Source organism: Terrapene carolina, unplaced genomic scaffold (genome assembly GCF_002925995.2).
Source record: "Terrapene carolina triunguis isolate 2854851 unplaced genomic scaffold, T_m_triunguis-2.0 Scaffold42, whole genome shotgun sequence".
Taxonomy (NCBI): Eukaryota; Metazoa; Chordata; order Testudines; family Emydidae; genus Terrapene; species Terrapene triunguis.
The window spans coordinates 40,141,024-40,167,934 of record NW_020664393.1 but is presented as its reverse complement, the minus strand read 5'-3'; the positions used below and the strand labels follow the sequence as shown (position 1 = coordinate 40,167,934).

The 26,911-nt window shown below is 39.2% G+C and overlaps 1 protein-coding gene across 1 annotated transcript in view; it reads right to left on the bottom strand.

Annotated features, from left to right (window-relative positions):
- DST (dystonin) overlaps window positions 1-26,911 on the bottom strand; it is a 361,566-nt gene that overhangs the window by 267,530 nt on the left and 67,125 nt on the right. The window contains exon 2 of the mRNA XM_026654897.1: window positions 6,969-7,030. Within this exon, the coding sequence (XP_026510682.1) occupies window positions 6,969-7,030 (62 nt within the window). The remainder of the gene's footprint in view (window positions 1-6,968; window positions 7,031-26,911) is intronic.

Genomic DNA, 26,911 nt, shown 5'->3' with positions numbered 1-26,911 from the left:
AAGTTAATGCAGAGAAACTAAAACTTTTCTCCATCTGCCGAGAGGCCAGTAGGTCCTGCTGAACTATTCAAACATATGAAAGGTCTAAACAGAAATCTGAATTCTCAGCTATGCCCTGTAAATAAGTGGTGAGCATAGCTGGAGGGGATAGGCACAAAGAGCTATATGTGGGCTATCCGTTCCTTAGATCAGTTTTCAACTGGTCTTATACCCAGCATAGTTTAGAGCAGCCCTGGGAGTGCTATGAATTATGCCAATTTGTAACAGTCCTCAAGAAGCCATTATGCTGACAGGGGTTGCCCGAGCACAGCATGCTTAGGCCACACCCCCGACATCCTTGCAACACCAGCTGAGAAGAATCCTTATCTGCTCAGTTAGGGTAGCTTTCTCTTCCTGTTGCATAGCCAGAAGTCTTTCATATCAGTTTTTTCCTCATATACACAAAATTAAAACTTGATTTTATAAAACATGTTTGGAAAATGAAGAGCTATCAGATGGAGTTTTTGAAACATGGTCCTCAGAGTTAGACCAACACTGAGTGTGTTGGAAAACCCCACCCATTAAAATAAGTACAATATAAATATCTGTAAAGCCAAAAGGTGAAAGTATGTATTTGTTTGGAATTTTCAAAATGAAGCTATTAAAAAGAAAATACTGCTGACCAATGTTATCCATTTCAATAAGCTGCAGTGTACTTTCTGCAGTGTGCTTTCAGCAAGGAAATGTTTACATTGTATTGGAATGGTCCCTATGAAGCTAAATGTCCACCTACACATTCCATGAAGTCATTGATCCAAGTGGCCTCATACAATCCATGTGCTATATTAGGGGTATTAGGAACCAATAGAGTCACATTTCTATTATTCATTCAGTCTTTGCAGCATTACAGACTGCTACTACAATCTACAAAGCACTTCTTTCTTTCTTCTGGTATGGTACAATGATGACGTTTTGTAGAATTGTAGATTTTTTATAATTATGAAAAACAATCACAGAACAAGCTTTATAAGTATATTGTGCAACAGGTACACCTGACTGTCACTAAGACCTAAAATAGTGATTTGCGGGACAATTTCTATCACATCTGTTTAGGGGCGGTAGCTAGTATGTCCAGGATCTTGCTGGTTGGGGCACAATCCATGGAGAATCCAGGGGAGACATACAGCATAATTCACTCTATTGTGTGCACCTAACAAATGACTATTGTCCATGATAGCCTGTGTTCTGGTCACATGGTAGCAATACTTGGGGATGTAGTGTTCTAGCCAGGTGGTAGACAGTTCCCATCCTAAGTGTTCTGCTGAGGTAGGAGTCCCACCCTGCTTCTTCAAGGATTGTAAAGAGGTGCTCTACAACCTCTTTGTCTGGTAGAAATGGTAAGACTGAAATGTGTTTCATTTCTCTTTTTTGTTTTTGTTTTCTGGAGAGGATATTTTGGAGTTCAAGTGCTATATGTTTGTGTTTGCTTTGAAAGTAAGGAGCTCTGAAAATATTTGTTTAATTGCTCTTTGCTACCTTGCACTAAAGCCCTATTTTTCAATACTTTGTCATTATTTCTGATGCTGAAACCCTGGAGCACCTTATTTAAAAATAACACATTTATTCTTGGGGGGCAGGTGTGTGTTGCTGCAGAATTTTTTTTTAAATATGTGTTTCAGAAAGGAGATACAGAAAGAGAGAGAAGAGCGGGAGACAAAGTGGTCTTATTCTCTCATGCTTTTCTCTCTTCCTTTAATCTTACTCTCTTCCCTATCTACTCATTTTTTTCTTTCCTCATCCTTCTCATTTCAAGCCTGTAATATCACACTCTTTTTTTTTATTCTTCCCTGTGCCCTTAGACATCAAGGGCCTCGGAACCAATTCTCACTGAAGTCAGGAAACAGTCTTTGGCTCCAAAGGACATTGACTCTCACCCCAGATGCTTAGGACCATTTTTACAGATATCTGAGAAGAAAACCTCTTCGTCTGACAAATTTAGTCACTTTGGTGTGTCAGTTGTTGACTATTCACTATAGAAAAGTAATGTGATTTAATGTACTACTCATTGCTCTACAAAAGTCAAAACATCTGCTACACCACAAAAATGTTTCAAGTAGTAAAAGCTCGAGACCTTCATCCAAATCTCACACTGTGGCTGTTATTGCATAAAATGAATGCTCCTCTGAACAACTAACAAATAATGTGAGTTTTGTTAAAGAAATATATTCCATGGTATTAGTCGAGTATAAAGTCCAAGATTTCACTTCTTCAGAATGTATGTCAACATTACCGTTAGTTTTTAAACAGGATTCTAATCAGCTCTATCAGATTGATAATGAACTGAAAGGAAAGGAATGTCAGCATTGCAAAATACTGAATGGCAATCCCTTTGGCTCTAATAACTGTGAAATATGTCAATGTTTTGAAAAGTTTACTTTACACTTGCAATTAATATAATTATTTTATTTAGGAGCCTAGATCTAAACTATCTCAGGAATTTCTAAGGTGTCTATCATGGTAATATCTATGTCCCTAGCTCAGCAAAGCATTTAATCACATGCTTAATTTTAAGCACATGCCTAGGTTTTCTGCTGAATAGGGATGGGATTACTCTCAGAATTTGTCCATATGGAGACAGTACACAGCAAGCCTGGGGGTATATTTACAGCTGACTAGCATGCCGAGCAGTAAGTCAACATGTGGACCCTGATGCTGTGTGGCAAGCTACAGCACTGTACATTCACATCCTGGCTTGCCACACACTAACGGCAGGTCTACACTAAAAGTGCTACATTGGCGCAGCTGCACCAATGTGTGTCTGGTGAAGACCGATGCAGCTGTGCCGATGTAGTGTCTCCTGCCAACACAGCGCTGGTGTGGACAGTGCTTAGGCCACTGTAAGTTGCATCGCTCTTGGGGGTGTCTTTTTCACACACCTGAGCGATATAAGTTAGATTGACTTAAGCGGTAGTGTAGACCTGCCTTAAGCCTCCATGTGGACAAACCCTCAAGCTTAAAGTTCAGCATGAGCTTAGGTGCTTTGAATCCAGGCCTAAGTGCCAAGATTTTACATATCTGGACATAATTAAAGGGACAGTGATTCCCACCCCCTACTTAGGATCCCACCAAATTTTAAGGGATTTCCATTGGATGACTGATAACAGGGTTTTGATGCCAGTGGGAGGATCACACTTTTGACTTACTCTTAGTGAATCTGTTTGGGATGTACACTGAGCAGGTGTAAAAGTGTGACATTCCACTAAGGACATTCTGTGAGAAGGAAAGAACAGGTTACTTTCTCCTGGGGAGACAGGAGGAGGAGGAGGAAAGCATGGCAACAAGTGGGCAGAGGAGAAGGGAAAGGAAGGAGCAAAAAGAAGGGGAGAAGGGGAAAGGAGAAGATGAAGAAAGGTGCGGCAAGTCCCCTCACTTATCGTCAGGATTCCATACCACTATCACACTCAAATGCTTTTCTTTGGCCTCTCTTCATCTTCTCTTTTCTCTCTTTTCAGTTTGAATTACGGGCCAACACGGCAATAGATAAAGTATATAGCTAGCTTCTGCAACAGATTATGGAAGGTATATATACAAGTATGTTGTACTGAATCCAGTATAACAAAGCTAGAAACTATGGGTCAAACTCACCCATAATGCATAAGCAAGTACAGCTCTCTTGACTTCACTCAAGATGCATCCACATACGCTACCAGTACATTTGGCTGTATTTCCTTCACTACAAAAGATGTCCTTAATATTTTCTTTGGTCTGTGCTGTCCTAAAATAATGTTTTATGGCACTCTTTATTTTTATATCTTCATGCAAGCACTTGCCTTTAGAAATACTGGAGTAAAAACAGAACTTTGATAAATTTGATCAATTTATCACCTGAGTTAAGAAGGAGATGATGTCAGAAAGTTCATGTGAACAGAAAATATATAGTCAAATATTGTATTTATGTATATTAAGCATCCTTTGCTGTAATCCTAAAATGAGATGAAAATGAAGGCCAGTGATACACATGCATACAGTTAGTCACCTGCAGAAGTGTTTGCAAGATCAAGGCCTAAGGCCACTGACCCCACAAAGGCTCTCAATAGGACTAATTGGGTCTGCTTATCCATATCCCTTTGCAGAAGCAGGGCCTAAATCACTTCAAATTTATCTTTCCAAGAGGTAGTTTATAAATCTCAAAGTCATTAATCTTTCCACAAAAGTACTACAACAGTAACAGGAAAAAAAATAAAAACATACTATATTTTTGGCTATAATGGTTGTGTGTGTTCATGAATGCAATGAAAGAAGAAAATGCTTTAATTGAATGCAGTATGTATGAACTTCAAGGGCCCTGCTAACAAAACTCACAGTGACATAGCATGTGCTGCATCTCATAAGAGGCACAGCACAGGGATTATGGGGATGCAAGAGTTGATTTATAACCTGATTCTGGGACTGCCACCTCTGGATTATGAAGATTCCTTTGTCTGTCTCCGACTTATCCTTTCCTGTGCTATGAAAGGGGCAGCACAGAGCTGTATATGGCAGCCTTACACTGCTTCTGTACTAGGAGAATGTTTCCCAGTGGGTTGCAGAACCCTTATGGCCAGAGATGTGTACAGGGGCCGAATGGGGCCCAGTATCAGCCACGTATTTTTTTAAAAATACAGCCCTTAACTCTGTTACTGTTGACATCTCAGATTACTAAACCTGAAATAATTTTTGAAACCTACAGTTACCTTTTCATCATACATGCTATTTGATTACTTTGTGCATTTCTCTCAGCTTGGCCAATGAAAATGGACTGGTCCATTTCACTCTTGTTTATAGTAGTTGGGCCCAACCTACCACCACTGAAATCAGTGGCAAACCCACATAAACTAGATCGGGAGCAAGACTGGGTCCAGGCTCCCTAACATGACTCTCATGACAGTGTGGTTTTAGGCTTCAAAACACTGCAAGTGAATGTTCAGCTAAAGAAAGAAAGAAAAAAAACAGTTTCCACTATTTCTAGCCTTATTAGCTTAGACAAAAACCTTATTTATTTAAATTTTATGTTTACAAAATCCAAATTCGAGGTCTTAAACTTTAAGGCCCATTTAAATAGAATGATACAGTAGGATGTATTTAATTACAATTTCTGATAAATATTTGTTTACTAGATATTTCTGTTTGTATTTACAATTACTTCAAATTTTGTATTAAAGGACACTCTTGAAGAGACCCCAGATATGTACTCTCTCCTCCCCCGCCCCACACACAAAATTAAAACCATATCTTTAAACTGCATCTCATTAACAGCCTCTGAAACAAGGCAGCAATTATCTAAAATTATAGGGACAAATGCATGGCAGTTAATCTGAGGATTGCCTTTTTGCTGCCAATTGTTGGCAGTCTGTTACTAATGTATGTTGGGGTTGCCTAGACCCTGGGACAATGGGCAAATTTCTTATACATTCACATACACAATAAAATCACAGAAGGGGGAGTAGCCACTCTGCAGCATGCTGCCCCTTCTCATTAGCTGGCAGAAGTCCCTCTGCAGGGACACATTTGGGGATTTGTGGGGCTGAGGTGTCAGAGTAAATGGGGAGCTGTGGAGCAGCTGCTATCCAGAGCACGTTTCCTCGGAGTCTGGCACATCTACAAGCGGCAATCCAGCTGCAAGATACTGAGGCATGACCAGCATTCACGATCCCTTCAAGACTTCTATCCCACCCTACTCAGGAAGAGGTAGTGCACAGCTGCAGTGGGGAAGCTAATGACAGAACAGGTCTTGAGGGAGTCATGGTGCCAGGAGGGACTTACGTAACAGCTTAGAAGAAAAATCTGCTTCGAAGGAAAGATTGGGTTCCACAGGATTTTGATCAGATTTTATTGTGGATCTTTGGGCTCTGCTGAGTTGCCAGGTTGCTCATTTGGCGGGAGGTTGTGTGGCTCAAATTTTTTAGAATATACAAAAACAGAACTCTATTAGGATTCAGAGTTTCATGTGTTTAGATTCACCAGCAGGTTTGGTTTTGGTTGCATCTTCTAAAAACTCGAGGAGCCCAAGTGAAAAAATGTAAAGGGAATTGACTGCAAAGATTGGTAACACACTTCCAATTCTGCAGCAGAAAGTGTCTAAAACTCCTCCAGTATCCTCAGTGCAGCCACAGCCAAGAGAGATGACAAAATGATTAAATTAGCCAGAAAAATGTAGGTGACATGTTTCACAAAATGTGAACATAAGCAAACCTTTGCAATGGTGTTTCAATATTACTCTCACTAATTAAACCTTAGTTTTGACAGTTTGCAGATACATTTTAATTTAATGTGACTCACATATGAATTCAATCTTTGCCTTACACTACTAGCAAAGCAAGTTACATGAAACAATCACACAATCTGTCCCTCCAAAGAAATGTCTGGGCTAGACGGTTGGCAATGAAACAGCAGATTGAATTTAGAGCTGAAGGGCAACGCTGTGAAGGTGAACTCACAGCCTTCAATTCTCCGTTGACTAAAAGCTGCACATGTTGTTAAAATGATATGCGCTGTCCCTGGGGCTAAGTTCACTGCCATCCACAAGAAAGCTGCTGAAAAAATATTTTAATCTTTAGAAAGCATTTATTTCTAAACCATGAACAGCACATTGATGCCCCTCGAGTGGTCCAGATTCATAATGCTCAAGGACACTTCCCTCCTCACAAATTAACCAACTTAGTTCCTTCTCCAAAGAAAACTGAATCATTTTAATGTCATACATAATCACTCAAATCACGCTGCCATCTGAGATGCTCTAGCACTTAGGGCAAATGCATTTGCTAGAACCAAAAAGTTAACAGCGGTGATGCTTCATTTTCTCCATTACCCCCCAAAACCTCAGAATCTTCCTCTCTTGCGTTCTTTGTTCCGCAGCAACACTACTGCAGCCTCATATCAAATGTTTAGTAAACCCACATTCACCCAAGGTAATATTCCATGTCACTGGTATGACAGAAACATAAACTGACCTTCATGAGGTGTTGATTTATCCATTTTGTGAAGGTTTTCTTTTGTACTTTGTCCCGTTCATCTGGAGAAGGAAAAAGGGAAAAAAGAGTTTTCAATAGCTCTAAAAATAATATAGCACTGCAAAAGGTTCTGCATTGCTGATTTTATTAATATTTACAAATAAACACTCTGGTAATGTTAGAAGAGAGAAACAATCTGTGAGACAGCTACATGAACTAATTTAAGTGGCACTATATATAACAGCAGTGTTTTTGTGTACAAATGTTCTTGCAATATCTCATTTTAATACAAAATATTTGCTTAGGCCAAGTCAAATTAAAGCTTTTTGCATGCAAAATATCAGGTCTCCTCTACAGTAAGATCAGCATGTCTCCTTCTCTTCTGTTAGTAATACTATCAGGAAGATCACTCCCCAGAACAAAGACTTTGGCCTTCTATTCTCAAGGTTCCACTAAAGGGACTAAGGTGCATATAATAAGAGCCATGACGATTTGGGGTAGGCCCTGTAAAATCTAATTAATCATTAAACCATTTGCCAACAGAAAGACTATTGACTAGTTATTTGACAACAAAATACTTTTTGATCATGGGACCCTCCAGTTCCAATATGCAGGAGTGTGAGGCACTTTCATTTAAAGGTTGTATAGTCTTGAATTCTTCCAGCCCTAAATGTGGGAATGGATGTTCACTACACTGGCATGAGGCTCCAGCTGCCAGTACTTTCTTAGGTGGGAGTTGTTAGTATTAGCAGATTTCCCCAAAAGACTGAGGCAACAGAATGGAAGCAACAGAATAAAACAGTAAGATTTTATCCCATCTATGGATGGAAAGTATGAATAGGCACTTCCAATGGTCACATTAAAGAATCAGGATCTTTTATATTGGGCTACAAAGGAAAAGAGGTATGTGCGTGGTGAGGGGTGTTCCTAAAAAGATAGATAGCAAAAACAAACTGTTCAAATCTCACTTTAATGTTTGCTCCCTTCCATATCACTGATCAGAACAGATTTCCTACATCTATGCACAAAGGGCAAGATAAGGTTTCCCATCTCAATCATTGACTTTACCAACCAATACAAAATAGAACTAAAGCAGAAATCTAATATGAACTGCAGACTCAAACATACCGTGTAATCACTAGACAACATTATTCTAAATTTAAGATTAGATGGCCTCAGCAGGCCTGCAAAATGGAGGAGGGTGTCAGGAGCCTCTAGCTCTTTTTGCAGCCCATGCACAAGGTAAGGACACAGTTGTTACCCTTGTTATAACTTTCAGGCAGTGGCTGCCCTCTTGCAAAAGGTGTGTGAAGCAGTGAAGCTGCCCTCTCATGCACCAATCACTGGAGCTGGCCTACCATGGGAGAGCAGGCTGCACAGCAGATATGCTCCAACTGGACTTCCCCTTAGTGTAAATTGGCTCGGGGCCATATCCTACTCAGAGTCTGACATGATCTGATTTTACTTTTGCTAATATAAATCTACACTGACTTCAACTGGCCATAAAACAATATGCAGAGCTGAGTTAATTTTAATTACATGATCTGAGATTTTAGATCATTGGCTTGATTTTCAAAGGAGCTGGGCACCTTTAGTTCCCATTGACATCAGTGGGACTTGTGGGTGCTCAGCAACTCTGAAAAGAAAGCCACATATTAATAAATAACAAGCAATACCAATGTATACAGTGATGACGATCTGTATATTGTGCTTAGAAGGAAATAAAATGTATATGTACAGCAGGATCTCTCTCTTTTTACCCTGAAAATAATAAACTATACAACTGAAAAACAAGGAATCATATGTTTAGTTTCACTACAGCTCAGACCTTGACTTGTAAATTATCACCTCAGTTATCTTCTAGTCTAGGGAAAGTGAATCCTGTCTGGAAATTAGGAGACCTGAATTCTACTTCTTACTGATAATGTGATTTTCAGCAAGTCATTTACCTATGTGTGCATCAGGGTCAGGTTATACAGGGAATCATAATACTTAGCCACCTTTGTAAAGCGTTTTGGGATCTTCACATGAAAGGTGCTATGTACATAGCAAATGTTCTTATTCATTACAGGCAAATGCTGCTCATAATGTCTGGCCTAACGAGAGGGCCCACCCAAGAGGTGGGTGTCTTGGCAGTAAGTGGGCTGAAGAAATCCTTCTCCACATACCGAAGACTATAGAGCTGTCCTGCAACCACTAGTCTAGCCTGAGAGCTAATGTATCCTTCACCGCCGTAATAGGAGGTCAATGGCCAACAGACCTGTACAGGGGTGGATCCATCAGCCCCATACATAAACACAGCAGGGGGGTCCCACAAAGCAGGAGCTTCATGGTACACAGGAATGCACACCACCTGTGCAAGCTTGAGAGATTCTCTCCCTTGAGCCCCTTGTACAATGGAACTGCCGCTTATTCACTGATTTGGGACCATTTGTAGTGTGTTTGAGGGTGTGAAGCAAAGAAGCCAGATATCAGAGCAAGATTTCTTCCTCAGCTACTGTCATGACCAAGAGGGCTAATGAGAGTCTTTATGATTCTGACAGTCTAAGGCAGCAGAACTGACATATTAAGACTTATTTAACATATGAAAAAAAATCATTCCACTTGGACAACTGCAACCCAGAGAATGAAACATTCTGAGTGTTGAAACAGACATTGTTAAATGTAGGTGATTATGGTGGGGATTGAAATGTAATGTGGATATATGGTATATAGGCAGTGTTCATTCAAAGCTCTCAAGCTTTCCAGACCCTGATGTGCAACACAGGCCCCCAAGATGTGTGACAAAAGTAAGGGGCACAACAAGCAGTATTTGAGAAAAAAAATGGCAAATTAATTGGTCTCTTTCCCACCTATAAAGTTTTTTTATAACCTTCATTTAGCAATTCAGCATTCTTGGTGTCAGTAATTTACCATAATAAGCAAGAATCCCTGGTTTGGTAAATGTAGAGTATAAAAAACTGCATTACTCAGAAATGATAGAAAATCAGAAATATTAACAGTTTTAACTATTTTGTTATGGATAGCTATTTAAAATTAACGTGAGTTCTCCAGATTACACGATGTAATATTCCAGCTCCCAGGTTACAAATGTGTCCCTGTTTTGGTTGCATGAACCAGTTATGACTACAACAAAAGTTTGTATTTAGGGCAATGCTACCATCACAACAATATGACAAAAAATGCACTTTGTTCCCTGTTATAATCTGTAGTGTTAATTTTAAGTCTATTTTAAATATTAAAACATGTAAAAGACTGCTGCCTGTAATATATATTGCTTAGGAAACTATTTAATTAAGGAACAATTTTGTATATCAATGCATTGTCAATTCACCTATGATGAACGCAAAAATGTAGTGTGGCAGAAAACTGTCAGCTGTTAAAGACACGAAAAAGATAGAGACAAACAACTTTAATATAGTTTTGGTAAAGACCAACCTCTTCAGAAATGCATTTAACCTGCCTGATCTCAAAACAAAACATAGCAAACTAGGCATACTGTATGCAATGATTAAAGACTATGACAACTTTAAACACTGTGGTATAAATATAAAATTCAGAAATGAAACTCAACCTACTGTATAAAAGTCTCGAAAGAGTGATAGCACTTGCTCTTTCATGATTTCTGAGAAATTTCTCAGAGTGTAACAGCTCTGCTATGCTACCTACTGCAGGTCTTACAACTTTCCTTTCCAAAGCAAACATGCTACTATAAGTCTGGAAAATGCAAACCATTGTAAATACTGTACTACTAACCCATACAGCACATTAGTTCCACCAGTTTTGTATTCCATTCCTCCCCATGTTTAAAGAACTGCCCCATCATTCTTTAGGAAAACTTGCAGATAAGTTCCCGAAACTTCACTTTCAAACGTCAAAGGGTTTCTGTATTTTCTTTGCAGGAAAGAGAAGTCAGAGTGAAGATTGAGGCTCCTCCTGGCAGATGGAAAAGTAGTAACTCCCCTTTTTTAAACAAACATTAGCAAACATCCGTCCTGACTGCTGTTAGAGCAGGCAGAATAGTAGCCCTATGCATTTCATTCATAAGAAAATGAAATATATTACATTAAATATATTTGTCTTATTTTAACTTTAAATTTGTAATTACAAATGAGAGTTCAGTTTGCAACTCTTCAAAGCAGGGGCTGTGTCTTCCTGTACATATGAACAGTACCTAGCAACTTGTGGAAGCTACCATAATATAGATAAATAATAATTCATTAATTAAACTGAGTTTCTGCAAATTCACCAGTTCTAGTGGACAGACTTTTCCGTGCCCCCTCAATAATCAGGCATATAGAGCCACAGCACTGCATGAGTTTCTATGCCTGAAAGGCTCCTCAGTTTCTCCCTCCACAAAGTCCAGGAAAAATTTCTACAGAATGAACCAATCAACATCCACCTTAACTATCCCAAGCTAGAATGTACTAGTACTCTGTGTAGATTTCACATCAGGAGATCTGTAAAAAATCCAGATTTTGCAGTTAAGATGCATCTGATCATCAAATCCACTAATCCATGCAGATAAACTCAAAGGGCCAGAACTCTTAGTTTGTTCATAAACAAACTAGGGAAATGTAACCTAGATGGAACTACTATAAGGTGGGTTCATAACTGGTTGGAAAAGCATTCCAAGAGAGTAGTTATCAGTGGTTCACAGTCATGCTGGAAGGGCATAACGAGTGGGGTCCCGCTGGGATCAGTTCTGGGTCCGGTTCTGTTCAATATCTTCATCAATGATTTAGATAATGGCATAAAGAGTACACTTATAAAGTTTGCGGATGATACCAAGCTGGGAGGGGTTGCAAGTGCTTTGGAGGATAGAATTAAAATTCAAAATGATCTGAACAAACTAGAGAAATGGTCTGAAGTAAACAAGATGAAATTCAATGAGGACAAATGCAAAGTACTCCACTTAGGAAGGAACAATCAGTTGCACACATACAAAATGGGAAATGATTACCTAGGAAGGAGTTCCGGTCCCTTATCTGATCACGTCTCTCAGTCTCTTTGTCCAGTCAGTCCCTGTTCTTCCCCTGCACACCAGCTCCTTGTCAGATCTGTCTCCCCTCACTCCTGCCTCCATTCCCTCCTCCCCCCCCCCCGCAATGGTTTCTAGTTCTTGTGTCCTGGTCCAGCCAGTCCCCACCATTTCCTCACGACTTCCCAGTCCCAGTCTCCTTGCCCAACCAGTCCCAGCCTCACCTTCTCCCCCCACCAACTCCCTTCTTCCTGTCCAACAGTTCTAAATTTCGCAGGACTGTCCTTCTTTGTCCCACAAAACCCCCATCCTGGTTGAAGTGACTCCTGTCCTGAAGGGCTGGCTGGGCTCAGTTCCCCGTCCTGGGCATTGTAACCTAGGCCCTGGTTCTCAGTGTTTCAGTGCCATCCAGGATTGATCCAGGCCCTTGGGTGGGGGGCATGCCAAATTTGAGGGAGTGGCATTGCAACCCTATGTGCCACTTAAAGTTTGACCAGTTAAAGCTAAGGAAATGTATAAGTAACTGAACACAGGGTTTTATGTTGGGAAACCTTAATAGGTGGCACTACTACCCCTGCCTATTATCCCTTGCTGAGTACTCTCAATTCTAGGATGAGTTTTATTATGTACAATCTTTCTACATGCCTTGTATGTCAACTCCTTGGACTGGAAATGTACTACCTATTTGAAACAGTGATTTAATTAAACTTACCATAGTTATGAAGTACTGAAATCACATTAGTTCCCATCTGCTATTCTAAACTGGACAAACTTGAATCAAATTAAAACTCAAGCACACACTGAATGGTAAAGTAAATAAATACATATCTGTGCAATGCAGCTCTGAGATATTACCATATCAAAGTGCTATTCTAATCCACATAGGGACCAAATCCTGTATATTTTTGCAATAATCAAAATCCCTATTGTATACTTGCTCACTAGTAAAATCTGAACTAAACTGGGATTCACACACCTAACAAACTATCAATGCCCTGAGATTTTGTGGGAAAAGCTCAAAACTATTTTCTGAAAAAAAATTAGGGGCCTGATGTGGCGATCCCTGCACATCCAATGCCCTCGATCAGAATTGAAAGAAGCATTGTGCATGTAAGGCTGCAGGACTGTGCCCTCTAGAGGTAGGATTAACATTTGCTATACGGAATTAAGTATTTTTAGAGAGAAATATTATGGGAAAACACAGAACCACATGACGCTTTCAAATTAGTTTCTATCTTTAAAGAAAATAAGCCTCTATAAGCCTCTATTCAACAGCCTGGTCATTCAAAAGTAATAAACAAGTCCATACAAATGCAATGTTTGTCAGGGAAGACTGGATTCTCCTCTAAAGAATATCGGCAGACAGTTCTTTTTGTTATGTTCCAAAAAACAACATGTAATTATCTAATTTCACAGGCCAGTTTTCTATTCTGTGATGGGTTCTTCTAACACAAGTCTATTCTGTGTGTGTGTGTGTGTGTATATATATATATACATAATAAACTCTGCTGTATTGAGTTGAAATTCACAAGGTTGTTTGTTTTTTCCTTCTTTATGTTCCAACATTATCAGCACAACCGTGAAGACTGAACCTCATTACTTCTTTTTTACAAGGACTGAATAGAGGAGAAAGACTTGGATTAACTGGAGAAGGCCGTTGGGAAGAAGGTCTCATTTGCCAAACAGAAAATTAGCAGAATATGGAGTAATGTCTTTGCATTAGGGGCAGACTGGAAGGAACACATTTTGGAAAATGAAGAGAATAAAGGAGGGCAAGGAGGAAGGTGATGGTGTGGATGTGAGGGGCAGAGGTTAAGTGACGTGTCAGAGATGACATCAAGATTATGAGTTTATATGATGGTAAGGACTGTAATGTTGAGGGTATGTATATTGATTCTGAAGAGAGATGAGACCTCCAGGAGGAACTATCAGAAAGTCACAGAGAGATGTAGGACTAAACAGAGATTGTTACTGTGTAAGCAAAGGGGCTGCTTTACTAAGCACAGATGTGCATGCAAAAATGAATGCTAACAAATAGCATGCAGAACATGAAAATGTACCATCTGATTTAGGTACATTTCTTAATAAAGAACGGCAATCTAACTCACATTTTAAATTTATAAATATTAAAATTTATATATCAGTCACATAAACCTCCTCCATTACACTTCCCCTCACCCTTTCTCGATTGCCATTTCTTCCTCTTTTATGTCTAGTTTAAACTGTAAATTCTCTGGGGCAGGGACCCGGCCTTTTTATTTTTCTGCAAAGTGCAACAATACACACCCGTAGTAGTGTGTCAATAACTATACCAGAACACAAATAGAAATGGACCCTGTCACAAATTGGAAAACAGCCTCAAGCTACTCAAAACATCTAAAATGGCAGCGAATGTAATGACATGGAGGAAATGTATGCAACAGATGAAGACCTCCTGTCAAAAGACCAATGGAACTGTTCTCAAGCCAGAAATATACGCCCTTTATGTATAAATGTTAGGAGAATTTCTTACATTGCAGTCTTGAATCTCTTAACTTCTCTTCTTTTCAAGTACCACAGACAACTGCTACTGCCATAAATAGGGCATATTTGGCAATTGCCAAGATCTGGCGTGTACCCTCCCAGAAGAGGCATCTTAGTCATTTATTCTCTCTAAATACTGAAGTGTGCATTGATTCTTCATTGTGTAGTTAGATGAGCTGCCAGGTCTCACTGGACTTCATTTTATGTGTCACTGTGATCATATATGCTCAAAATTCTGTGAGAGGAAGTACCTGAACATTACTTTTAGAAGAAAATTATTCTCATGAATCCATGTGTTACCTGATAGACTCCTGTCTTTTATTTGTGAATCTAAACAAATTCTACAGCTTCATACTATTGAGTAACACAGTACAGTTACTGGAGATGATTCAAGCTTACTGCCTTTCCTGGGGTTTGCTTTCATTGTTAGCTTCAAAAGCAACAGAACACAAACCTCCATGCAAGTTTTTCTTGAATTTGCCTGTTCCTCAGATTGTTCCTTGAAGGATCTTACTGTCCCTCTTCCCTAGTTCCCTCTGAGCCAGAGAAACCATCAAAACTGTATATACTATAGGGTGAAAGCTAACAGACACATGGGGTACATCTACACTGGTATGTAAGAGTCGCAGCACAACGGGGCTCAGGCTGCAGGTCTAAAAATTGCACTGTAGAAGTTCGGGCTTGGGCTGGAGCCCGGACTCTGGGAGCCTCCTCCATTATGGGGTCCCAGAGCTCACGCTTCAGCTTGAGCCCAAATGTCTATACAGCAATTTTACAGCCCAGCTGCCTGAGCCCCAGTCAGCTGACCTCAGCCAGCTGTGGGTGTTCAATTGTTGTGTAGATGTACCCATGAGGTCTGGTTCTAGGGATGAGTCTGCAGAAAAGCTCTGCATCTGTATCCTAGAAACTGACACTTTGTTACACTATACTTATGTAAAACTGTATAGTGGTTAATCGTCTGTGGTTGAAGAAGAACTTTATTAAGTTAATTAGAAATGACAATTCCTTATTTGTTCCAGGAATTAAAGGTATTGTCTTACAGGACCAATTCTTGAGCTCATTAAAGTCAATGGCAAAACTCCCATTGACCTCTACGGGACTTGGATTTGGCCTCTACTACATAAACCCAATGGATATTTATGATCTACAAAAAATTCTTCAAATAGTATATTTCTATTCCCTCTCTGCCATTCATAGATTATTGTGCTATTTTTGCATTCTTTAAATCATTTAAATCATTTAAATAATAATATTTTTATGAAAGTATATCTAGCTATGATCATTTAAATGTTTAAAATAATCCATATCCCTTTTCCTTAGCCTAATGACTGGTTTCATTTGCTGTTAGAAGGTGTATTGAACTGAATAATGTTAGGGAGAGAGATTTGCTGTAACTTGCAATCCACCCAGTAGAGCTCCTATACATGATTTTAAAAGCAGAGTGGGGAAGAAAAACCTGGTCTAGAGAAGCTCCAGAAGGAAAACATCCAGTCAATGGCTAGGGCACAAGTATGGCACCTGCTAGACATGGGTTTAATTCCTTACTCCACCACAGACTTCCTGTGTGACTTTGGACAAGTCACTCTCTTTGTGCCTCAGTTCCCCATGTGCAAAATAGGCAAAACAGCTTGTCCCCACCTCACATGGAGTGTTGTGAAGATCAATACATTAAAGATTCTGAGGTACTCATATATTGTAAGACTATAAGAGCTGCCATACTTATCACATCATGGTCCATCTGGCCTAGTATCCTGTCTCCGACAGTGGCCCATACCAGAACTTCAGGCGGAGTGTACAAAACAGGGCAATTATGGAATGACCCAACTTTGTCTTCCACTCCTGGCTTCTAGTGGTCAAAAGTTATTGTGTTGCTCCAACCATGGGGGTGTGTCCCAGACCATCTTAGCTAATAGCCATTGATTGACCTATCCTCCATGAATTTATCCAGTTCTTTTTTTAACCTATTTATACTTTTGGCCATCCCAACATCCCATGGTAATAAGTTCCACAGGTCAGATGTGTGTTGTGTGAAAAAGTATTTCCCCTTATTTGTATTAAACCTGCTGTCTATTAATTTCATCAGGTGATCCCTGATTTTTGGCAATGGAATGTCATATAAGGTAGCTACAGAGCCAGAAAACATAATTTTAAGGGAATGTGTGAGCCGAAAACAAGTTGGACAATTTGAGTCTCCTATTATGTATTACTTTCACAGATCCCTATTTTGCACCCCCTCCTTGTACTGGGCCACCGATCAAGTCAATGGCACTGAAGAAGCTGCAAAAAGGGCCTAACGGTATTATTCTTTCATCACAGTTTTATTTAGTATCTATTTGTCCTCTTGCTTTCTGGAGTGCAATGATAGACTTCAGCAGCTTCCCAGCAGAGCCACTGCAGTAGTGGAATTCTGTTGCAGTTTAACTTGCAGAGAGGGAAGATTAATTTATGATCAAAGTTTAAGTGTTTTTATTTTGCTACCATAGTATTTAACTTTTCAAAAATGTAATCCTTTGTGGTCAAAACACTTCAGCCCTATTATTAAAAAGGCTTCATCACCTGGTGGAATATGCATATGAAATTAATTGCTTCCACACTTTAACAATATCCTTGCAACAGAAAAAAAAGAGTACTGTTTATAAGATGGTGTCCTGAGTTATATAAACCATCCTGTTCACTGTAGCACCTCTTGTAAAATACTTCGTAAAATACAGACCCCGGCCTGTATGCAATTTTGTTGCTGAGCTATCAAATAAAATATCATGTGACACTTTCATCTATATAACCACAAAATATTTGTTAAATGACTGGATGTACTTATTAGGATTCAAGCATTTAGTCAATGTAGCAAGTACAAGTCAGAAAGACATGCAAGATTAGTCATATATTCCCACCAGCTGAATATACCCTCATTACTCACAGATTAATTCTTAAACAGAGGGCCAGATTCTAGATGTAGATCAGCATAGTTTCGCTACATGTACACCAGTTACGCATCTAGCACACTGATTATAATTTAGACCTCCATATTACCTAGACCTGTCCTAAATTACATATTGTAGAGTCTAACCTATTGTCAGTGCAGGCTTATACTTCTGTCTGACATTCACTGGGGATACATATTTGTACGAACAGAAAAGTGTTTGCATACAATGGAATATTCTTATTATTTTTTCTCTAGAATACATAGTCCTTCCTCCAAAGAACTTAGGGTGAACTCCCATTGACTTCAGTAAAGCCAGTATTTCACCCTTACTCTCAAAAGGCAAAACAAACAGAGACAAATTGTAGAGGAAAGAAATGCAACAAACAAAAAACACAACGTGACCAATTTACTACTAGGCATTTGATGGGATGTAGTGCACTGTATTCCATGTCACAAGTGTGAAAGGGAGAAATAAAGCCACAGTTCAAGGACAAGATAAATATATGCTTTGTGCCCTGAAATCATTCAAGCTCTCCAAAATATTTGCTAATTGCACACCCAGCTGGGCCAAAATGAAACTGCACTTATCTTTATTTATGCATTTTGGACCAAATTCTCACCTAGTATGAAAAGTATTTGTGGGATCAGGTCCTATGTGCAAAATAAAGGCTTCAGTGGGACTACTCGTGGGAATAAAGAGAACAGGATCTGCATTTAGCATGCATAGGTTTACAGTAACTGATCCTTATTATGCACGTAGCGTGAAAAGGGCAAGACCTATAAAATCCAGGCAAAATATTCTACCTGGATCTTCAGCCAACAGAGCTACAACTAATGGGCCAAATACTGATCTGAATCACATGGGTGCAACTTTGGCTGTTGGGCTATGTAGAGGTACATGCAGTTCCAGGGGAACCCCTCAGAAAGTTTATATGCATTGGAAGCTGGTCCAAGTCTACCAGCCAGACAGATGCATTTGTGCAAACTGCAATGCTACCGTGCTAAGTAGCAAACTGCCACCTAATCATTAAGTACAGAAATTTCTAGTAAATTTCATGTCAGAGGTGTAGTAAAAAAACTAGTCACAGAACGGTGAGTGGAGGGAGGTCTAAGACACAGAAAGGTGAGGTGGGTGAGCAGGGGAGATTGACAGTAAGAGTGTAGACAAACCCTAACATTAGAGAACTACAACAACAACATAATTGCTAGATGAGCATAATACTCTGTACACAAAATTACTAAAGCTCATAGACTCATAAACTTTAAGGTTTCTGTATCTCCTTTTGTTTGGCTCTGACCTTTTTCCTTGGCATAACAAGCCTGATTCTCTGCTCCTTTACACCAGGTTCACACCAGTATAACTCCACTGAAGTCAATGGAGCAGCACCACTGTAGTACTGGTGTAAAATCATGGTTCTCAAGCCTGGTCCCAAGGAACAAAAAATAACTATGGACTCAACACTGCTCTCTGATATGTGGGTGCATATTACTGCCTCCCTTAACCTATACCCATAGCCCCTTGTCCAATAATCACACAGGCCAACACTTAAGAGTTGACTAGAAGAAATTTGGGGTTGGTTACTGGAATCTACAAGATCAGTTGAAATTTCAGATGATATTTTATGTATTTTTAAAAACTAAACACATTGTAAAATATTTTATGCAAACAATAAACAAATGATCCTATTTACCTAAAATTCTCCACTACAATCACTTGAACTCAAACTACACATAAACAATCAGCCAGTGTAATTCATTCGGCCATATTCTGCTCTATCATTCTGGTGCAAACCCAACACACAATAACCGGTCGTCAAGTCAATGGATGTTTTTCAAGTGACTTTGAATCAGACCCAATATTTCTCGTGTGTTTGTTCACCCTCTTTCTGTTTCATTCCACTTTGCTGCTTCTCCATGTATTTATTCCTAAAGGATTCCTTCTCTCATCTATCTTTCTTTCTGAGACACTTTTCTAATTGTGTTTCTTTATTCAGCCTCTTTTTCCCTTCCTTCTTCATATTGGTCTCTCTCCTGTTACTTCAAATAATGATTTCTGACCTTTTTTCATCCCCTTACATCATGCCGTGGCCCATTTTTCACATTCTCCTTTATTTACCATACAGAAGGGGACTAAATTCCAAGAAATCAATGGAAAGCTCATGAGAGAAGGAAAGTATCTACACAATAGTATTCCCCACATCAAATGCATAGCCATCTTTTGATCTTCCATGTCCGTGGTGAATTTGTTCATCTCCAAGCATCCTTCAAGCATGGAGGGAGGAGATGGAGAACAGCCATGATCCAATTTGGCATGTTGCCCTCTTAAAAGAGCATATTTAAGAGTGTTATTTGCTCAGAGTAACAGCTACCACAGTGAGACTTTTATGCCACATGCAGAGTGTATCAATGTGGCAAGCAGGGGCAAGGAAGTGACAGGACTGGAAGAGAAGAGGTCAGGCCATACACCCCTGATGTGGGCATTGGCTAAATCCTTGCTCTCCTCCGCTCACTGCATCTCTCCCTGATCTGCTGACATTAAAAGAGAGATGATATGGCCCTACGGTAACAGGCAATGTAATTCAGGTTTACTTATTTTCAGAATATAGTATCAAGATAATTAGGACACAAATCAGACATACTAGCTGGCATTTAGCTCACAGATACATATATTATTATTCCTGCTGCACTGATCTCCATCAACACACTTCACTCTTTGTTCTTCTTTCAGCTTCATGATCAAAGATTCTGCTGTACAACGAAGAAATGTAAAAATAAATACTAGGACTTTCTCCATGTCAGAGGCAGACAAAGAACACCATACAGCCTGAAATTATCATCAGAACCACATGGATTATAAAGATTCACTGCCAGTTCACATAGAAAGTATTCTTGTCCAATTTACTCTTGATCACCACACAGAACTAAAGTGAAAATCTTCACTGATCTGAAATGTTTCAAACACATTTTTGATTTCACTAAAAGTATTGACACGTTCTTAATCCACTTTACAAAGCGCAAAGAACAGATCCATTATTTATCTAGCTCCTGTCATTAAACAGGAACCAGCTGACTGAGTCGCCCTGAGGCAATGTGCAAAATGCCTCTGCTGAATGGACAACTATGTGAATTATTAACTAGAAGACTGAGGAATGATCTCTTACTAGTTATGGCGTAAGCACGGAGTGTTACGGTACTGACTTACAGACACTTCAACAGGACCACTATTGCCACCAATCAGCTCAGACATTATATAGTCATACAGATGCCTTGAGCCAAGCCAGTAGAAAAGTTTTACAGAATTAAACAACTATAAATCAACATAATTAAAATCACAGCACTACAAACATGCTCTAGGGGAAAACCCTACACTAGCAGGCAGGTGGACCCCATGATCTTTTCTATTTTCACTTTGCATTCTGTGATTCAAGAATTCCAAGATGTGTAAGTTGCTAAGCAATTTTCCAGTTTCCAGATCACCCCTTTTTACCAGTACCACAGCAATGGCCACCCCCTTGTCAGAGTCTAAGTGAAAATGTATTGCTGCCATTAACATTCACAGCTAGCTGACACATGAGCCTTTGTATGATCACAGAATTCCTGGTCTCTATGAAACCAACATACTATATGCCCTAATAGAAGAGGCAGATAACTTAATTTCTGTGTGTAGCTGTGTTGCTGCTCTAACTAATTAGGAGCACAAGCTGAAAATTCAGTATGAAGAGACAGGAACAATACTGTACACTTATTCACTTACATCTGAAGACTCTAATACAATTATTTTAAGATAGTTCCAAATGTATTTCTACTCTGAAAAGGACTATATAACAATGACTCTGTCTTACTCCTCAGATCTGTTTCCTTTGTGTAGTCAGAGCTGTATATGTTTAGATTACGGGCTAACAAATGTTTACCACTGCAGATGCCTGGAAAGCCAATACAGCCATGGAAGGGTGAATTAGATTATTTTCTGATTGGGGATTCATCAACAGAAATGTTAACAAGTGCCAGGTGAACACAAACAGACTGCACAGATATACCTAAGGATGTAATTTAGCTTCCAGAATCTTTTACTCCAAAATCATTCACGTTATTGTTATTACTAGTACTATGTTTGTACCAAAGTAGCTACCGCAGTATGTTAGATGTTATCCACATATTTTCTGCCCTAAAGAGTTTGCAATCTAAGAAGAAAACTAACATGTGAATAGTACAGTCTGTAGCCTTATGTTTACCACTTTTACAAGACTATGATACATTTTGTGCAAAGTATGCCTTGAGAGGTATATTTTGAAAATTCATAATTTGCTGATCATTATTGCCCTGGTAAAATATGTGTGGCAACATTGTATGTAAACTTTTAGAATTCCACTGCATAAGACATGTTCCAAGTCTAGGGAAACAGCTTTAACCCAGTTCCCCAGAGACAAAGGCTAGCTAGTACGTCAGCCAGGTGTCAGCATAATCAAAGGGACTATCTTGGTCAGAAAGAAGGCTGTGAGCAAGAAATTTACATCTTGACAATGGAACACCTGAAAACAGACTTGCTATTGCCTGAATCCCAGCTGGAGATGCTCCTCAAAGAGGAGGAAAATACATAAAAATGAGGAATAAAGACCCTAAATCACCTCTCTCCCCTCATCTCCACTCAAGACATCCACAACGTCTGAAGCACACTGGGGGAAAGGCATGCAGTCAGTAAGACTGGAAAATCCTGTGGTGAGACAGCAGCAAAGAGTCCTGTGGCACCTTATAGACTAACAGACGTATTGGAGCATGAGCTTTCGTGGGTGAATGCCCACTTTGTCGGATGCATGTGGTGAGACACTTTGCTTTGAATTCATTTATCTTACGTTAGGTATTACTTCTCATTTTACCATTTTTCTTTGTAACCAATTCTGGCTTTTATGCCTCATTACTTGTAATCACTTAAAATCTATATTTCTGTAGTTAATAAAATTGTTTTATTGTTTTATCTAAACCACCATGTGTTTGGATTGAAGAGTTTGGGAAACTCCATTTGAGATAACAAGGTTTGTGCATATCATTTTCTATTAATAAAATGATGGACTTTCTATGAGCTTGTATTCTCCAGGGGGAAAGTACGAGATGCACATTTCAGGGGACAAATCTGGGACTGGGAATTTGCTGGTGTCATTCTGCAATATAATTCAGGAATGGCTGGCTAAAAGTACTCATATAACTGAGCTGGGAGTAATTTATATGCTAGAGGCTGTGTGTGAGCAGGCCAGGAGTTGTTGCTCTCACAGCCAAGCAGTGTAAAGGGCACTCCAGGTTGGAGAATTGAGGGGACACAGCTATTCAGCAGTCCAAATTGTACCCTGGGGAATGTCATACCGGGATAAAACACAACATATAAATAAACTATCTGTAACAGTTCCTCTACCTAGCCATTTGTAATTTCTTGCAGGTGCCCAGTAAAAGTGGATCTTGGGGAGTGTGACAATCAGGATTCAGACACCCCATGGGGAGAGCAGAAGATTTCAACCCCCAAAATGAGCTGCAGAACCAACTGATTACATACAGGATTATTGTACTACAGAGGTATATTAAGTAAAGTATTTTATAAAAGCTTATAATGTTGATGGTCATTATGAAATATGTATAGAGACTGTATATAGAAAACTGTGCTCAAAACCTGTACTAAAATTTCAACTATACTTCACAGCAGGAAAGGAAACCTCCCAAGCCAGGTACTTACACAAAATAGGCTCTAAGTAACCATCCATTGTCCAGCCCAGGAAAAGACAGTGATAGACCATTTCTGTTAATGGGAAGACATTGAAGATACCCAGGCTATCTAGCCAAGAGGGGCTCTCCCCACTCTGAATAACCATGCTTCGCCATGGACTGACAGAAGAAAATAGGAAAAAGCCTTTTAAAATCTGGCTTGGGACTGAGGCCCCAGGTCTACACTATAAGTTTACATTGGTATAACTGCATCACTCAGGGGTGAACATTGATTTTAGAGCCATGGACAACCCAGGGTTCAAGAATGGCATTGCTGGAAGAGAGGGGCAGTAGTTAGATAAGACCTGATAAGTAGTGAGGGACAGGGTTGTGAAGACTCTTGAACAACTACTCTACGAACAAGAAGCTTGAACCTGCTATGGTAGAAGAGGAGAGGGTGAAATAGTCACAACAGTAGACAAATAAGATGATTGTAGTAGCTACATGCTGAATTGACTGGAGGGCAATTACATGGGTGTTTGGGACGCTGTGACGTTGTGCAGTCTATATGGTTTTATAAAAATATAAGTGAATGTAATGTAATTGGGATATGCTTCATGCAAAAGGTCTCTTGTAAGGTATCATTACAAAGCTCATAATCTACTGAGTGTGATCATTCTATTTGTAGAAATGTACCACTCTTGTATCTAAAACTAGAAATATAAAACATAACTCTGAGGGCCTATTGTAATTATGTAAAGTGTGGGCCATTAATGATGGTTTGGAATCTTGATGACTCCCATTAACAAGGACCATTGTCTGCAGATGACTGTGTTTACCTGTGAGTCTTCCTGTATATGTGTGTGCTGGCAAGTGAGTAATGAAGTCTTGCAGTGACATGTGATCATGTCACCTGAACTGGAATCCATCTTTAACCTGGTGCTTTTCCAGTGAGGGGGGGGAAAACCCAGAGGGACAAAAAGTTCCCGCCTTATGCAAAAGATATATAAAGGGGTGGAAGAGAACAGAGAGGGAGAGGAGCCATCATGGAGAAGCCCCTAGCTAACACCTAAGCTGGAACAAGAGCTGTACCAGGGGAAAGAATCGTGCCCAGGCCTGGAAGGTGTCCAGTCTGAGAAAAACTTACTGAAGCATCTCTGAGGGTGAGATTATCTGTATTCAGTTTGATTAGGCATAGATTTGTGCATTTTATTTTATTTTGCTTGTGACTTGCTTTGTTCTGTCTGTTACTACTTTGAACCACTTAAATCCTACTGTCTGTATTTAATAAAATCACTTTTTATTTAGTAATTTACTCAGAGTATGTATTAATACCTGGGGGAGCAAACAACTGTGCATATCTCTCTATCTGTGTTATAGAGGGCGAATTTATGAGTTTAAATTTGTGAGTTTGCCCTGCATAAGCTTTATGCAGGGTAAAACGGATTTATCTGGGTTTAGACCCCATTGGGAGTTGGGCATCTGAGTGCTAAAGACAAGCACACTCCTGTGAGCTGTTTTTGGGTAAACTTGCAGTTTTGGGACAAGTGATTCAGACCCTTGGTCTGTGTTGGAGCCAGACAGGAGTGTCTGACTCAGCAAGACAGGGTGCTGGAGTCCTGAGCTGGCAGGGAAAACAGGAGCAGGGGTAGTCTTTGCACATTAGGTGGCAGCTCCCAAGGGGGTTTCTGTGATCCAACCCGTCACAGACGCCATAAAGAAAGAGGCCATAGTAGTAAGTACAAGAGAAGAGAAGGGCCTTGGGTAAGAGTTTTAGCTTTGTGGACAGAAAGAAAAGGTGAGATCTTAAATGCATTATGTAGCTATAACATACGGATGCGGCCTGGAATTGTGGGAGGAGTCAAAGATGATTCCCATGACGGGAAGGCAGTGTCAACAGTGACCAGAGAATAGGAAAAATGAAGAGGAATCCTGAGTTAGGAGGAAAAATCTGATGTGGAGTTCAGTTTTGAAAGTGACATGTACCATCACATGCCAAAATATTCAATGACATTAAACAAAATACACACCGAAAATTACATCTAAGCCTTAAGTTTTCTAAAAATATATTTTAATGTTTTTAATTAAAAAAACTGATGAGTAAGAACATTTAATTTGTTGGGTTTTTTGCATTTTTGATTAAACTGTTGAGATGTAAATAATGAAAGAGCAAACTCCCTGCACAGTGAGAGCAAAGTTTACCCATCACCACCATATTTGTCTAATAGTAGCAACTTCTAAAACAGAGAAACAGTTAAACTTGAAATACTGAAATGGTTTAAAAACAAGGACGTATACAATAGCACTTCCTGGACTTGAACATTTTCCAGTGCCAGCAATACAACCAAGCTGTCATTCATTGGAATAGGCTATATATATATATATATATATATATATATATATATATATTACAGTAGAGGAGTCATAAAATTGTGGCTATGGTAAATGTCACTACTGTCATTCTGACTGATATTTTTGTATTGCTACTTCTCAACCAACTCAATTACCTTCCAAAGATCCAGATCTTTCTGGTGATACTATGGCTGACTAAGCACTGACGTAAAGCACAATCTGGAAAATTAACGTAAATTTGTTTTTAAGATACAGAACCTTTGCCTTTGTAAGTACATTATATACACCACAGCAAGACATAACTACAGCAATTCCCTCCCCAAATGTTTTATAATTCCCTTCAGAAATCATTATTATTAGTTATTGCATAGAGCTAATAAAAACAAGACAAAATAAATGTTATTCCTTTCTTATATCAATTTAGTCATCAGCCTTAATGTATGTTTCCCCAAATTATTGAATAAAAATACAAGACCACAGTAATTTCCTAAGCAACAGTGCAGAAAATGGATGGAGAACAAAATAAACTCCATGTCTTACATAAATAGTCCAGCTGTGTAATGTACTAGTTTCTTTCCTGTGGTCTGTGTATAACTCACTATGATATTTCTCTGGCCTATTGCAAATAAAGCAGTTGGAAGCCTGATCAGAAAAGTGTAAAACAGCTCATTTCAAAATATGCAAATATACTAGAGATTCACATAGATACAGCAAACATTCACAAAATGTGCTAATTCAATTATATAACAAAATACCAACTATACACTTCAAGTGGAAAACAGTCATCAATAGCTAAGTGCTAGAATCAAAATACCCTCTACCTATCATACTGCAAAAATGAACCCAGAGCAGGTAATCTAATACTCGGAATCTAGGAAAGGAAAACAGAGGTCATGGCTACCCTCCACCCCAAAGGCAATCCATTATTACAGCACCTAAAATATTCCCCTTTATACTCATGAGTAAGCTTCTTTACCCTGCTGTGCCTCTTTTTAGGAGCAAACAGACTCACTTGGATTCTCAAATACATTCATCCACATGTTACTATGCAAATAAATACTTAATGACTTAATGGCAGTATAAGTGTGCCCAAAGAGGCATATTTATTCATGCAAGTTCTGGGGATGTTGAGCAAAGAAAATACATCAGAACTTAATAGGCAAATATTCAACCAACCAGTAGAATTCTGAACACTCTAATATATTTGGGAGCTTCAGAAGCTTTCTACTGATATCTAATGCCTTTGGGTCAAGCTCCTAGAGTTTTTCTAACTGGTCTGAGTTTCATTGCATAACTACTGTAGACTATTTCCTATACTTTTTTAAACAGTGTATCATTTTAAACTACAAATATACGATGGATCATGCCACAAACACAATTCTGAGGCATGTAATGAAAAAGAATGTGTGGACAATGCCAGAAATCTCATAAAAGAAGTTTCTACACCATCCAGACTGACTCTATATTATATGGCCC